This window comes from Sorghum bicolor, chromosome 9 (genome assembly GCF_000003195.3).
Source record: "Sorghum bicolor cultivar BTx623 chromosome 9, Sorghum_bicolor_NCBIv3, whole genome shotgun sequence".
Lineage (NCBI taxonomy): Eukaryota > Viridiplantae > Streptophyta > Magnoliopsida > Poales > Poaceae > Sorghum > Sorghum bicolor.
In genome coordinates this window covers 57,824,236-57,838,989 of record NC_012878.2, presented here as the reverse complement: position 1 = coordinate 57,838,989, position 14,754 = coordinate 57,824,236, and the positions used below count along the sequence as shown (strand labels likewise).

The 14,754-nt window shown below is 45.9% G+C and overlaps 3 protein-coding genes across 7 annotated transcripts; all 3 read right to left on the bottom strand.

Moving 5' to 3' along the window:
- LOC8064712 lies at window positions 4,459-5,399 on the bottom strand. The gene has a single exon (XM_002440254.2). It carries the CDS (start codon window positions 5,044-5,046, stop codon window positions 4,549-4,551), a length of 498 nt encoding a protein of 165 aa, XP_002440299.1. The 5' UTR covers window positions 5,047-5,399; the 3' UTR covers window positions 4,459-4,548.
- LOC8064711 lies at window positions 6,193-7,183 on the bottom strand. Its single transcript, XM_002440253.2, has 2 exons — window positions 6,933-7,183; window positions 6,193-6,800 (listed from the first exon to the last, which is right to left on the bottom strand). Exons 1-2 carry the CDS (start codon window positions 7,166-7,168, stop codon window positions 6,440-6,442), a joined length of 597 nt encoding a protein of 198 aa, XP_002440298.2. The 5' UTR covers window positions 7,169-7,183; the 3' UTR covers window positions 6,193-6,439.
- On the bottom strand, window positions 9,905-14,732 carry LOC8064710 (pentatricopeptide repeat-containing protein At1g15510, chloroplastic). 5 transcript variants are annotated; one of them, XM_021447385.1, is made up of 4 exons: window positions 11,715-14,732; window positions 11,568-11,635; window positions 10,353-10,573; window positions 9,905-10,241 (listed from the first exon to the last, which is right to left on the bottom strand). In XM_021447385.1, the coding sequence occupies exon 1, from the start codon at window positions 14,561-14,563 to the stop codon at window positions 11,978-11,980; it is 2,586 nt and encodes an 861-aa protein (XP_021303060.1). In that variant the 5' UTR covers window positions 14,564-14,732; the 3' UTR covers window positions 9,905-10,241; window positions 10,353-10,573; window positions 11,568-11,635; window positions 11,715-11,977. The 5 variants fall into 5 exon arrangements, with proteins under 5 accessions (XP_021303060.1, XP_021303059.1, XP_021303062.1 ...); XM_021447384.1 differs by having other exon boundaries at window positions 10,353-10,460; XM_021447387.1 differs by lacking the exon at window positions 10,353-10,573 and having other exon boundaries at window positions 9,905-10,285.

The window sequence follows — 14,754 nt, the reverse complement described above, 5'->3', positions numbered from 1 at the left end:
TTCTCTTTCTGTTTGGTTTTCTTTCCTCCCATTTCCTCTCTTCTCCATTTAATGGACAAGATTGCCATGGAGGTTGGAGGAGTTCCAGAGAGGATGACTCATGCTATGAAAAATTCGACTAGAAGTCAACAAACGTAGTTTGGGTAGGGAAAAGTTTGATTCGGCTTATCAGAAGCTTGATTTGGATGTCACAACCTCGATTTGGGTATAGAATAGTTTGGAGACACCAATTTGGTGGAGGAGAAGCACCATTTGACAGGGATGAGCTTCAATTAAGTGTGGAAGAGTACAATTAAGTGGTAAATGTCAATGATATCAATTTAAGAAGTCACGACTAACAATCAGAGTAACGAAGGTTAGGACTCAGTAGTGAGGTGTGAGCAACGAATCTTGCTGGTTGCTCTCCATAGGTAAGAAAAAACTTGCTCATGTGGATTGAGTTTACCTGGCAAAGGTAGCTTGTTGGATGCTACAAAATGCCTGTCCTTGCCAAGCAAGGTGAGACGAGCGGCGTGCGGCCTGCCCAGGATCCAACATGCCCTGACTTTTCTAGGTGTGGCCTCCTCTTTTGGATGTTGCACTACGAGACTTGCACAAAGCACGCGGGAAAAAAGGTCACTTTCGTACTACTACCGAAGACGTGGCAGGCTATTCCAGCCCTGTACTTCACTCGAAGGTCGAAGCTGTACTACCACTGAGAGTTCAGTCCAGGCAACGGCACGGCAGCTCGTACGTCCAACCCGAGCGAGCGCGGTCGTACGTCCGGCCCCACGCCCTCTCGCGCTCGCGCCACGTGAAAACGAAACGATTATTTTTAAGAAAATTCCGAGCAAAATTTTGTTCTCTGAAACTGGCTCGACCAATTCTCCATTTCGTTTTCGTGCACTCACTGTGCTTGTTGCCACGCTTTTCTGCTTTTCCATGAAAGCAACGGGTCCACTAGATCATCACAAGCTTTCAGATTCCCCTTGTTCATCGGCGTCGATCGATTATTGCAAGGTTTGCTCATTTGCAAGCAAACAAATAAAGTAGTGCATGGGCAAATCACTTCCATTCATACATGCCCCAAATTTCCATCTATTGAAGCAAAGTTGATTTCTGCTATGACCTATAGTAGTACAAAATACAAGTCTTTATATCTCCTACAACTAAAAAGAACAAAAGAAAGACATTTTTTTGGTGCGACATTTGTTTGGTGTAACCTTGGCGTCCTCTCCCCTTGTGATCCCGTGGCGTGGCTCCACTCAAAAGGAAACGTAAATCATCAAAAGAAACATAAGCACAAAATTGAAGGAAACAGAAAAGGAAATATACGGACGAAATTGAAGGAAACTCAGAAGGAAACGTGCGCCTGTCTCCTTCATCGTGATCAGCGCGTCTCCTCCGTGCGACCACCGACCCTCCTCCATGCGACCCCGCTCCACATCCGAGCACCTATGTTTGAGCTCCATCATCAAGGCGACGACTCGGTGCAACCCCCACTCAACACTCGACGTTGCAACGGACCATTGCACCGTCGCCAAGTCGCCGCTTCACCAGACCGCTGAACCACCGTGTCCGGGCCAAGTCGAGGAGGCCAGCCGCGGACTCCAGCAGGTGCTGCAGCAATGGACAACACTGCGTCGAGGCCGACTTGCCGAGTAGAGGCACTGGCAAAGCAGGCGACGGCAGCAACGTCGTGACTTGCTACAAGCCGACAACAACCATATATCTTGCAGGCGGCGGCGGCCGGTAGCGGCAGGCAGTCCAGTGGGTAGCGACGCCAGGCGCCTCCAATTCCTCTGTCCTCTATAATCGCATTTCAAGAACTAATTCTTGAATCAGATCTACAGACAGCCGCCGGCCTGCACTTTCTAGCAAGAGTCTCCGATGATTTATTCATCGACAAAATATCTTGAAATTTGCAATATTATTTATCATTCTTGTAGGATTAAACTTTCTTAAAGTTTCTACAGAGATTTCATATCTTTCATATGTTCTGAACAAGAATAAATATATAATTGTAAATATCAACCTATTATTCCATTTGATCTAAAGGTTATGCATTGATACATGGAGCACTTCAGCAACCAAGTAAAAGGTATGTGTCATATACATAATCTTTGTTTTTTTCATTTTTTTTTGTAAATTATTCTTAGAACAACAAGCATGTGATCCTAAAAATATTATTTACACAATTAATTTTTTGTATACCTTTCTATTTATTGTTTTCATTTGCTTAATATCTTGTCATAGTGTTCGTTTAGATATATAGTGATGGTGTATAGAAAAAGAAAGCATGTTACTATAGTGGATGACAATATCCAAGCAGACTGCAAAAAAAGAAGAATTAAATAAATGCAGAAAAAATTAGAGACCAAAAATAAGAAAATTATGAGTCAAAATGCCTGCATTTTAAACATTGATATTGCTCATGCTTATTTATCATTAAATGAAGGAATGATTTCATTTCCAACAGATTATATCCAGCATCTAAAGGAAACTTATCACTGAAATGCCCTGGTAATATATATTACAAGTTTTGATTTATCGTGTATTTTTTTGGGTGAATTTTATGTGGATTTCACTGTTTCATTCCACTTGGGTCTGAGTTAGAGTGACAGCTTTGAGCTCTCAAAGTTTTCTTAATGAGTAACCAATCTTATACTAATGTCATTTAATTGAAAATGTGCTGTTCTCTTGTAGACCAACTTTGTTCTACTGTCCATGTTTGCAGTGCACTTGCAGTTGTACCTCAAATACCACTAATGCCTCAATCTGGGATCCTGCACCTTGATTTTGCTATAGCAGATGAGTCACCATAAAAATGTACTATTGCAGTCCCTGCTCATTTGGAAGAGGTCATCAGAGATAGATAGCTTGTGGTCAGCCATGGACATAGACCATGGAAGAAGATCATTGTCATTGACTCATTGCTGAGAGTGTCTAGCATGGAAGGGGAGCAATGTAAACTCTCTGAGATTATAGCTGTTTGCAAAAAAAAGATACAATGTTTGGAGATTCTTCTTGTAATTTTCTTTCAAAATTCAGCAAAGATAAGCACTCAAGTATGCAAAGTACACTTAAACAAAGTGATGGCTACAGAAGTTCACATACCACAGGCATTTGCACCTTGGTTTACTGGTCAGGTGAATAGCCACATCGTACGACAAAAACATCATGTCATCGGTTTGCCGACCCCTGTGGTCCTGCCCTGGCACCCTACCCATTTCATCTAAATGACACTCTGTGTGGACCAACACGAATGGTTCTTTATAAAAATGCCACCTTACAAAATGAACAACGTCATCGTTGCGTCATGTGTCATCATAGTAGAAAACAACGGCCCATGCTAATCGTCACTCGCCTTCCACATCTATCATCTCCACTGCCTTCATCATGTTTGTGATCTTGCGACGTCACGTTCTGAAATTCTTTTTAGATTGAATGCCACTTTAGGGTTTTGCTATAGTACTCTCAAGTAACTGTGGACCGTCGATTTGGCTGGCTACAATCACATATTACCTCTTAAGAGGTAATAGAATAAATGTATTTTATTATTTTGAAAAACAGAAAAGTAAGCAAAAATTTAGGTAAAATATCTATCAATTGGATCTAACATGCATGCAACCAAGGGCCTGCGTTTGTATGGTCGGTTTCTTCATCTTAGTATGTATGGTTGATTCCTAACGTGACTTGTGATCTTTTTTAATTAATTGATTTATTTGCATACGTAATTTATGTCAAGGTTAGTTGTATCTAAACATGAGCTGTATTTTTTGTACAAATGTGACAAAACAAAAGTAAGGTGCATTTTAGTTATTTATTTAAATTAGAACATGAAAGTGTTGGTAAGGACAACATAAATCTTGAACGTATTGGTAATTGATTTGAATGATTTATTTATTTTCATAATCCCAACTTAGTATTTTTATTATGACTTAGTATTTTGCAAATGTATGTTGGTAATGGAAAATTCTACTATCAATTATTAGCTTTTGACATTAATTTATTTGATTTATACGAGGTGTGTTCACTACATAACATGTTCACTTATATGTGGCACGGACACACAAGGCCGGTACACCTGTACAGATTATGCCGCATTTGCATGAAACCCGTATATACGTTTTGTTGCATGTTGTACATGGGCACCCGTTTATGGCAAGAAACAAGCTGTTCTTGATTAGCAAATATCTTGTATATATTTGTTGGTTTGTTGCCTTTTCTATTTTCTGTTTTCTAGCCATTTTAATTAATTAATAATTACTTAATTATTGGATGTACTTTAAAAATCAAGGGCTAAGATTTGTTTGAGATCTTACCTCCTATGAGGTAATGGGTGTACCTTAGCAAGGCCCGCCACTTTAACGTCAGTATTTAATTTTACAATATTGTTATCTTTATCGTGCGATCCATGTGTTTTTTACAAAAGTTTAGTTGTTCCGTAGCAACGCACGGGCATGATACCTAGTCTAATAAAAAAATAAAAACACAAGTGTATTTTTTCCAATTTCCACATTATTTTTTTTTACAACTTCGAATTTAATTACACTGTTGCCGACTGCGTCAGAGTGAGAAGCAGCCCGTGCCGGGTCGCAGCGCCAGGAAAGAAGGCGGCGCCGACAAGTCCGGCGCGGCCGCCGAGGCCGAGACGCTGTCGAACCTCCTGGGCGCGGACGGGCGGGGCAGGTTCTCCGGCACGATGTTCTCCAGCGAGTTGGCGCGCCACGGCGGGCACTGCCTGCGGTCGCTCCACCGCGGCGGCGCCTTGGCGCGCGCGGCGCCCACGGACACGGCGACGACGTCGGTCCTGGAGGCGAACGCGCCGCCGCCACGCGCCAGCGCAAGGGCCATGTCGGCGCCGCCGCCGCCGCCCGAAATCCCCACCATCGCGCACGCCGCGGCAGCCACGCACGCCCGGCGCAGCGCGTGCGACGACACTGACACGCCTGCCGGCGCCTGCGGCCTGCGAGCGCCTGCAGAGGATTCTTTGGGCGGAGCGGGAGGCCCGAGGCAGCAGCAGCAGCAGCTGATTATGGTGGTGGCGGTGGAGGAAGCCGCCATTGTTGATCCTCTCGAGCAGTGATGCCTGCCGGCGGTGTCTCGCACGTCGCACCTCGCAGAACGAACGGTGAAGGTTCGATGGTACCTGGTGCACTGCTGGCTGGTCTGGGCACGGAAGTTATTTATACGCCATGGCTGAGAGCTGCTTTGGTGGTCAGATCCGACTTGGACGATGGATTATAGCGGCGATAATTCTGTTCGCTTCCTGTGGTTGCGTGTGTGTGTTTCATGGTGCAGTAGTGCACCGGGCAGGAAGGCGGGAACGTCGGGAGCGCGGGGCCCGCTTGCTTAGATATTTGTGCATGGTAGTAGCGTGCGCACTTCTGCTAATGCCATGGGCTTCTTTGACAGCAGCTAGTTGGTTGGTTCACGTCGTCACACTCGCTTCGAAAGCATCCAAGATTCGGTTTCAACTTTAAAAGGTATACCATGACGAGGGATCCATGTGGCTGGCCTAGTGATTGTGAGTTTGGAGTAAACATATGAATTTGCCAACCAGCTTGGACGGCAAATCCGAATTTGGATCACAAGATCATCACCGTTCGCGGCAGAGTACAATTCCGTCAGTGTTCGCCTGTGCTCACTGTCACTGAATTCAACTGTGAGTACAATTCCGTCAGAGTACCATCTCGCGACAGAGTACAATTCCGTAGTGTTCACTGAATTCCTGGACTGGCGCAGACGCCCAGTCATCTCATTTAGGACTAAACCTCATCGCAGTAAGATCGCTTAGGCCCAGGATGCGGTACCGAGATCCGAGATGGTACTGCGGTGGCAAACTTTGCCGGCGACACTCGGCAGTCGGCACGCCGCGTTGTTGCCAGGTACAGCGAGGCGGCAAATGGCGTGTCAGATGGTCGGCCTTCCACGTAGTACGTGCTACTAGTGGTAAACACATGGAAGTTTGGCCTTGCGTTGCTGTCGGACCTGTACCGCTGTAGTACGTGACAGTGACAACATGCGGGGAATGAAAACCGAAGGAAATACTATTAGGACTTGTTTACTTCAATAAATTTTGCAAAATTTTTCTGATTCCTCATTACATCAAATCTTTAGACCCATGCATGAAGTATTAAATATAGATGAAAATAAAAATTAATTGCACAGTTTGGTCGGAATTGACGAGACGAATCTTTTGAGTCTATTTAGTACATGATTGGATAATATTTGTCAAATACAAACGAAAGTGATACTATTTATATTTTGCAAAATTTTTTGGAACTAAACAATAACACAAACAAATCATCTCCTGTAAAATCCGGAATACAAAAAAAAAATATCCTACTGTTTCCGTTCACTTCGAACTTCTTGGGTACAATATTCCAAAACAAATAAGTACAACAAATTCAGCTGGAGAATGGTCAGCTAGTACTACCTGCCTAACTTGCCTTGCCTAGAGGGTGAAGCAGTCGTCCACGCCGGAGCGCAGCGCCAGGAACGGCGGCGCCACCGCTTGACGCCCGAGCGCGGGGGCCTTCCGCGGCGCTCGCTTGACTGTGTTGAACCTCCGGCGCGCCGACGGGCGGGGCAGGTTCTCCGGCACGATGTTCTCCAGCGAGTTAGCGCGCCACGGCGGGCACTCCCTGCGGTCGCTCCACCGCGGCGCCGCCGCCGCCGGCCGCGCGTCCACAGCCAGAACGGGGGTGTCGCGTGGCATCGACGCCGCCACCACGTCGCCACCTCCCGCCGTCCCGATCACGACGCACGCCGCGGTTGCCGCCGCCGCCACGCATGCCCGCCGCAGCCCGTCCGCCCTGCAGAGAACGATCACGGGGGCGATGAATCTTGAGCGACGTCTGTCTGGCCATTGCTGCCCCGGGCTAGCAGGCTAGCTGGACTGGACATGACGCAACCGATCTTGAGCGAGACAGCCGGTAGCGACTTACCACGGCGTGGCCGTCGTCTTTGGTGGCGACGGCTGCGGCGGCGTCAGACGAGCGGAAGCTTCTCTGACGGGAGCTGGAGGCCGAAGGGAGCAGCTGATGGAGGAGACCGCCATGCTCGTTCGAGTCCCAAGAGCTTCTGGATTCGTGCTCGGCAGGCGGCGGGCGGCGGGCGAGACAGATGGCTCGTGATCGACGGTGGGCTGGTTCGTGCTCGCGGGAGCCACGTAAATAGGCATGCGTTTGCGTTTGGTGAACAGAGCAGAGCAGAGCGGAAACAGAGGTGGCTGGTCAGATCTCGGCGGTTGATTCGGACTTGGACGCTGGATTTTAGCGCCCGGGAGCGTGTAATTGTGCCCGGTTTACTCTGACTTGGCGTGTGGAACCAACCACCGGTGGGCGGTGGCGTGTGCCATGGTCCGGCAGGCACGTCGGGAGCGCGGGCCCCACCCAACTGCTTGGATATTTGTGCGCCTATGTCGTGTCAGTGTGACGTGCCGCAGTTCAGGCAGCCGACGGAGGCGTATCCTGGCGAGGGCCTAGGCCCAGGCCTCTACTCGGCCCGCACCAACAAAAGGTACTACTGCATTTCCCTATGGTTTGGGCCAAATCAGTTTAAGGCTTGTCCATTTATAGGAAGGGATAGTGATGTACGCATATTATTATTGGAACGTATCTCGTGAAAATCTCAAATCTTCATGAAAATCTGTGCAAATTATGGCAAAAAAGTTATCTAAATTTACTAAAAAATCATACATGTAGATGATATGATGATACATAATCTTATAAAATATTTTATCCAAACTCGAATTCGTTTGTGAAATATAAAAGTAACAAAATTTCAAGCTAGAAAATTGTTCACAGAATTTGTTAGAAATTTATTATTTTTATATCTCACAAACGAATTCGAGTTTGGACAAGATATTTTACAAGATTGTGTATCATCATATCATCTACATGCGTTATTTTTTAGTGAATTTAGACAACTTTTTTGCGGTGGTTTGCACGGGTTTCTATATAAAGTTGTGGTACCATTATAGGTGGGACTAGTGATGAGTGATGTCATTGGTTGCAAATAATGGAAGAATCAGTACATATATGAATTTAGCCGTTACTCAAGTATGACAATATATAAAGAGGTAGTCATATTAGGAAGCCGTTTTTTCCGTGGTCACATGGTACTTGGAGCTAGGACCAACCATAAGAGATTAACGAGACTTATTTCTGTTTTTAAGTTTGTAGGTACTTCGGTCACATATGATTTTTGATCTTTTCTCGGTACCGATGAAAAATGGATCCTTTCTTATAGGCTCTGCTTAAAATAATTCTTTAAGTCCCTGTGAAGATTGATAAGTCATTAGATGTGCATCAGTTCATATTAGCTTACCCATTGCATTGGTGCCTCTCCCATGTTCCTAAGCATCAGTGGAAGAGCGTGATGCAAAGTCAAGGGAGGGCCAAATCTCAATTGCTCGAGCTCATGACGCTAACTTGTGAGGACATGTCGGGCGAGGTCCCATAATGCCTCACTGTTGTGCTGCAACGCATAAACTAACCAGACGTATCCTGTGACAAATATCCGTGTAATCTTTTCAATGATTAGATGCGATAATTTTTTTTTTCTGTTTTATCTTGGAACACGCGCGGTTAGGCGACCATGACAAGTGCGTTGTTGTTCGTGATGCGATCAAGGCAGTTGGTCCCTCGGTGGCTTGCCTTCACAAAACCATACTGCATGAAATTACCAGGCTAAAACCTTCCTCCCCTACAACATGTCTAACAACTTTGGAGTTCGTCCGTCTGATGGTGCTAGAGGTAGCATCTTAACTGCTCGGGACCAAAACCTTTGGAGCTCGACCAACTCCATTTCCTCGTGCTTCTCTCTCACCGCCTCCTTTGCCTCCAATATTTCCAGCTGTGATTTCGCTATCAGAAATGTATATGCTCCGTTAGACCACCACCTCTCCCCAACTTTCCTGGAGGAACAGTCTTCGGACCTTGGGTCATAATCAGAAGAATAGGGGGAGGATCGCGCGAAGGGAGAATGATGGTTTGACGGGTGATTACGGTAGGGGTGAAACGATTAGTACTACAATGACCTCCGAGTCTTTTATTAAGTTGTAGTAAAGATAGAGAAGAGATAGAAATTAGTATCTTAATTAGTACAAAGGCAAGAATCATCAAGATTTTAGGAAAAATAAAGAAAGAGAAGAAAAAAAAGAAAAACGGTAAAGAAAATAAGTACTCCCGTAATTGTTTGGATTGTTATTTTTACAAAAATAATGTTTTGGATGCTAGTTTTACAAAGCGTATTGTTTGGACTGCTAAAAATGTAATTTTCTCGGCGGGGTCAGGAGTCGGGCGGAAACCGGATTGAGTGACTTAGCTTCTATTTTCACCAAACTTTCCATCCATCTCCCACGTCCATTCAAGATCCCACGCCTCTAAAGCAATTAGGGCTGTGCATCTCTTTTCACCAAACTTCGAATATTTTTAAACAAACGCTCAGTTCCTATAATGGCAGCTGTGCTGAAACTGAACTCTAGAAAAGGAACAGGCAGCTTTACCTGATGCAGCCCAGCAGCAGCTACCTGCAGCTGCAAAATCAGAGCAAAATACTCCAGAAATGGGGAAAATAACTGATGGAAACAGCCAGCTGCAGCTGCAACGCTGCACATAAGTAAAGCCTGAATCCATCTCAAGCCTGGTGTTACTGCCGCTGAACAGAAGCTGCTACTAATTCTGCTGTAGACCTCAAGTTGCTGTTGCGCTCTGAATAATCAAACCCTCAAGTCCATCTGCATCTGCACTACTGTTGTCGACCTGCTCTGAACCGAAATACATACCACGACACTTTCGTGAATAAAAAAGACCTACACTGGTATGAACAACAGAGCAGCAACAAAGCAGAAACAGCAGTGTGCTCCACTAAGCTTTACCAAAAATCAACCAAATCAAGTCCTATTGGTCTGGGATTTTAACCACAAGACATACAGTTTCATTCAGTTTCACTCAGATAAAGTATTATGGGTGTCTCCAAATACAGATAAAGTGCACATAGCAGGCAAAGTGCACGTTTAGGTATCTCCAAATACATATAAAGTGCAAATAGCAGGTAAAGTGCAGGTTCAGATCACAGATATCACAGATAAAATACAGATAGAAAAGCTCATGTGCCTCTATCATGGCCAGAAACAAGATCATGCCCAGAAATCTGCACACAGGCAACAATAGCACAATCAAACAGTTTGACATCCTGCGGAAATCATGTCCTGGTGAAGACTCCAGTGTCCAAGAATTATGTCCAGGTGCCTGCAACAAACCAATTACAAATCCTGGTGAATTCTCATTTCCATCTGCTGGTCCAAAAAAAATTTTAGGGTTACAGAATGAAAAACAAATGTCATGGAAACAGTAACATACAGGCACACAGTGGAAGAGATGGCACTCCCAAAGATGTGAATCACAAGGATGCGGCATTGAGAACGGTGAGAAGGCAGTGAACTTGTTTGTTCTCCAAGTTGACCCATCCTACACAAGGATGCGGCGCAAGTGATGAAGTTGGAGGCGGTGCTGGGGATGAAAGCAATGCGTAGTGACGAGAGGGAGACTCAAGCACGCATTTTCCTTAGTACTATCCCTCGCTTTCATAGGTAAATTTAGACATCAGCTTAAATAGGTAAATTCAGACAACTGATATGAATTTTGCCAAACTTCAAGGACTGGGTTAGCTCAACAGGGAGCCAATTGTCTTTCCTCATTTGATAAAATGGTAGTTACTGACTTATTGTCAGACAGCTACAAATCTTGAGACGGTGACAGGAAGTCCTGTGTGCTAAGGTAAGCACTTGCACAAAATAAGACAGATGAAATTATATGGACATCTATGTTTTGTGGCATGGAAATGCTGCCTTTAATAAATTTGTCAGCTGAGCAAGTGCTCTCAAAGTCTCAATAAATATTTCATGAAATGAGTTAGCAAGATTGGTTTAGATTGAACAAGATACTGTTTTAGAACAAGGCAACAAGCACACGATATATCCCTAATATTGAAACCCCCGAAACTAAAGCAAGGCCACTATTGTTCCATTCATATATGGCACTCATACATGAAAAGCCACTAGATTACATGATTAAACATTACATTTAAGACAGGCGTGGCTGAGTAGATAGAGTCAGATCACACTGGTAGGGACATTTAAGATAAAAATAAAGTTGTGCTGAATATTTTCAGCTCCGTCACCAAACTGGTAGCACAGCATATATCAGTTGCCCCAAGTGATTGGAAACTTGCTGATAACCCCCAAATGAGCTGGCGAGAAGGGGCCATTTCCCAAGTTTTATATATATCACTCGGATTCTTGATCTTGAATTACTTTACAGCATGGTCTAAATTTCCTTTTAGTTCTACCTGCTGTCAGCATTGCGTTTTCCAAATTACACCAAGGGACACAATGCAATTCCAAAGTATATACTTTGAAGATTCATGTATTTAATGAGTAAATGACTTGCAGAATTGCGGCTCTATGTTCTGCAGACTATAGTTGATGGGCACTACAGATAGCATTACAACTAAATAAAGCCTATTCAACACAACATTATACACCAACTAGACTGTCCTCTATAGCTCAAGCTTACTTGATTATTTCTTCTTTGGCAAGTTGTTGGAAGCAACGATCAGCTCCAAGAATCAATTCTTAAGGAGACTGCAAGGAAGAAAAATAAGTATTAGAAAACAACATGATTTTTATCAACTAATCAGGGAAAGACGAAGCAAGAAATTACCTTCCATGATATGTGTGAGAGTCTTAAGTCCCATTACTTGAGTATAATTTTCGCTATTGCCATGTAATGTAACAGGTCGAGTATCTGCACAAAACTGCTATACAGAACTCAAAATATGAGTTCTGCTGATCCAAGCACTGTTGCTGATGCTCATGTAGCTATATGTAGGCTGCCCTGCTACTTGCTAGCGATGAACGTGTACAAGATGAATAATAGCGCAAGGGTATATGCAACATAACTAAGCTTGCCTCTCTGCAAGAACTTCACCCCAAACCTTCATCTCCACACGAGCAACTTCCATCCTTAAAATGGTGGACTTGCTTACTGTCCCTAACAATTATATCTCTTCGTACTATGTAAGAAATCATCTTCAATATCCTGTGACAACTCTGACATGTGTACTGGTTTTTGGTGACAGAAATTGAGGTGCCAGGTGTGGTATTGATCAAACCAAAAGCAACAGCAAGTCTTTCGCTGTGACCACAAAAGATGTCATCCTTCAATACTTTATCTTCTGGAGAATGAGATTCGACAGGAGCACATCCAGATGCTTTCATCCGCTCATATATTCCTTCTAGAACAGTATTTATTTCTCTGATCTGTGGATGCGATTCATCATCCGTAAGAAATGCATGGACTACTCCTTTAACCTCAACCCAGCTACATCCAGAATCATGATCCAATCCTTTCTCCCGCATGGTTTTCCTCACCCTAGCCAATTTATCCCATATACCAGCATCAGCATACAGATCACACAAAAGAACATGATATCCAGCATCATTAGGCTCCAATTCAAGAACATATTTTGCAGCAAGCTCCCCAAGTTCGACATGCCGGTGTATCCGGCATCCATTTAGCAAGGCTCCCCAAACAGCAGCATCTGGTGTGATAGGCATTTCATTTATGAAGTTGTAAGCTTCTGTCAGTTGCCCAACACGACTTAGAAGATCCACCATGCATGCATAGTGCTTGAGATTTGGAACAATAGAGTATTTATCAGTCATGCTGTGAAAAAGCTCCCAACCTTCGCTGACCATTCCACCCCTACTACACGCACATAGCAGAGCAACAAACGTAACTTCGTCTGGGCATTCTCCTATTTTCACCATTTGATTGAAGAACGATAAAGCTGTTTCCCCATTACCATGAGCAACAAAACCTGCAATCATGATATTCCACGACACAACATCCTTTGCACCGTGTGCACAGAACTGTGCCCAAGCATAGCCCGTCTGGCCACATTTGACATACAAGTCGATAAGGGCATTGGGCAAATAACCTTCATATGCAATACCACACCTTAAAACATGTGCATGGACCTCCTTACCACTCCTCAAAGCCCCAGTAGCAGCACAAGCAGCAAGAGCAGCAATAAAAGTGACAGAATTAGGCTTTACATCTGCCAGCATATGCCTGAAATAGTAAAGAGCCTCAAAGTTCCTATGGTTGAAGCAAAATCCTGCGATCATTGAACTCCACGATACTACGTCCTTCTCAGGCATGCACTTAAAAACTTCAATAGCCTTATCAATACGCTTGGACTTCGCATACATTTCAAGGAGTGCGTTTGTAACTACGACGTAGCTCATGAATCCCTTGCTCTCAGCAAGCTCATGCAACTTGACGCCAACATCTAAACTCCCCAAGCAAGCACAAGCAGCAAGGGCACTTGCAATAGTAATATCATCAGGACTTACATTGTTCACTTCCATAAGTGCATACACTTCAAGAGCTTTATCTGGGAAGCCGTTTTTCTCATACCCAGATATCATAGCTGTCCATGACATGGCATCTCTAGTATCCATTCTTGAGAACACTGTTCTTGCTTGCCCCATCATACCAAGACTTGCATACATCTGAATCAAAGAGTTACAGAATGCAACATCAGTGGCAAAACCCCTCTTCACTGCAAGCCCATGCATTTCCTTTGCAAAAGTTATGTCAGATAACAAGCCTGATGCAACAGTCACACTGGTTATTGTCATGAGGTTAGGCTGAACCTCATCCTGCAGCATGGTAAGAAACAACTCCAACCCCGCATTGCACTCACCATTCTCAAAATGACCAGCAATCATGGCGTTCCATGAGATACAGTCCATCACGGCCATACTGTCAAACACCTTGCGAGCAGCCACAACGTCCCCACACTTGGCGTACATGGTCATGAGTGCATTCAGGACATCGACCTCCTCCGCAAACCCAAACCGAAGAACATGTGCATGCACCTCCCTCCCCATCCTCCAGTCTGGGACGCCCCCACAGCTCCGCAGCACGCAGGGGAACGTGTACACGTCCGGCCTCACACCTGCCCACATCATCCTGTGGTACAGGTCCAGCGCCTCTTCCAGCAACCCGGCCTTCCCGTACCCGCCCACCATGACGTTCCAGGAGAAGACGTCCCGCTCGGGCATCTTGGCGAACACCCTCCACGCGTGCCACGTCTCCCCGAACCTGACGAGCATGCTGAGCATGGCGTTCCCGAGGCGGAGCCCGAACCACGCGTGCCGGTCGTCCGCGTGCGCACACGCGCGCAGCCCCGGTTCCACCGCGCGGCGCCACTCGCAGAGGCGGAACAGCGCGACGTAGGCGTCCTCGTCGGGCGGCTCCGCCGAGGACTCGAGGAGCCAGAGCGCCTGCGCGAGCTGGCCATGGGAGCAGAGCGCTCGCAGCTCCGCGCTCGGGTCCGCGGAGGAGGACGTGGACGCCGCCGCCGAGACCGCGGCCGAGCTGAGACGGCGTAGGCGCTTCTCCGCGTGGAGGCCGATCGGCGGGAGGGCACGCGGCAAGCCAAGGGAGGCGAGTGGGAGGAGGACTGGATTGAGTGCGGGCTTAGTGGTCAGCGGCGGCATCTCTGGAAGCGGAGGAGGAGGAGGCGCGCATGGCGCTGGGAGCCGCGGCCGCGGGGTTTTGGAGAGGTTTGGCGGACGGCGAGCGGAGGAGCGCGTGGCCAAGCTGGTGGCCGCTTGCTCCGCGGGGGCGAGTGGATAAAGCAGCGCGGGTGGGAAGCGAGAGCCGAGAGGGTCATTAACGACTTCCTCCG

Excerpts from the sequence above, each read along its gene's own strand:
- LOC8064711 (XM_002440253.2), bottom strand. The coding sequence starts at position 7,168 with ATGCCTATTTACGTGGCTCCCGCGAGCACGAACCAGCCCACCGTCGAT. Across the intron at positions 6,801-6,932 it reads AAGACGACGGCCACGCCGTG|GGCGGACGGGCTGCGGCGGG; the intron begins GTAAGTCGCTAC and ends CGTTCTCTGCAG.
- LOC8064712 (XM_002440254.2), bottom strand. The coding sequence starts at position 5,046 with ATGGCGGCTTCCTCCACCGCCACCACCATAATCAGCTGCTGCTGCTGC.
- LOC8064710 (XM_021447385.1), bottom strand. The coding sequence starts at position 14,563 with ATGCCGCCGCTGACCACTAAGCCCGCACTCAATCCAGTCCTCCTCCCA.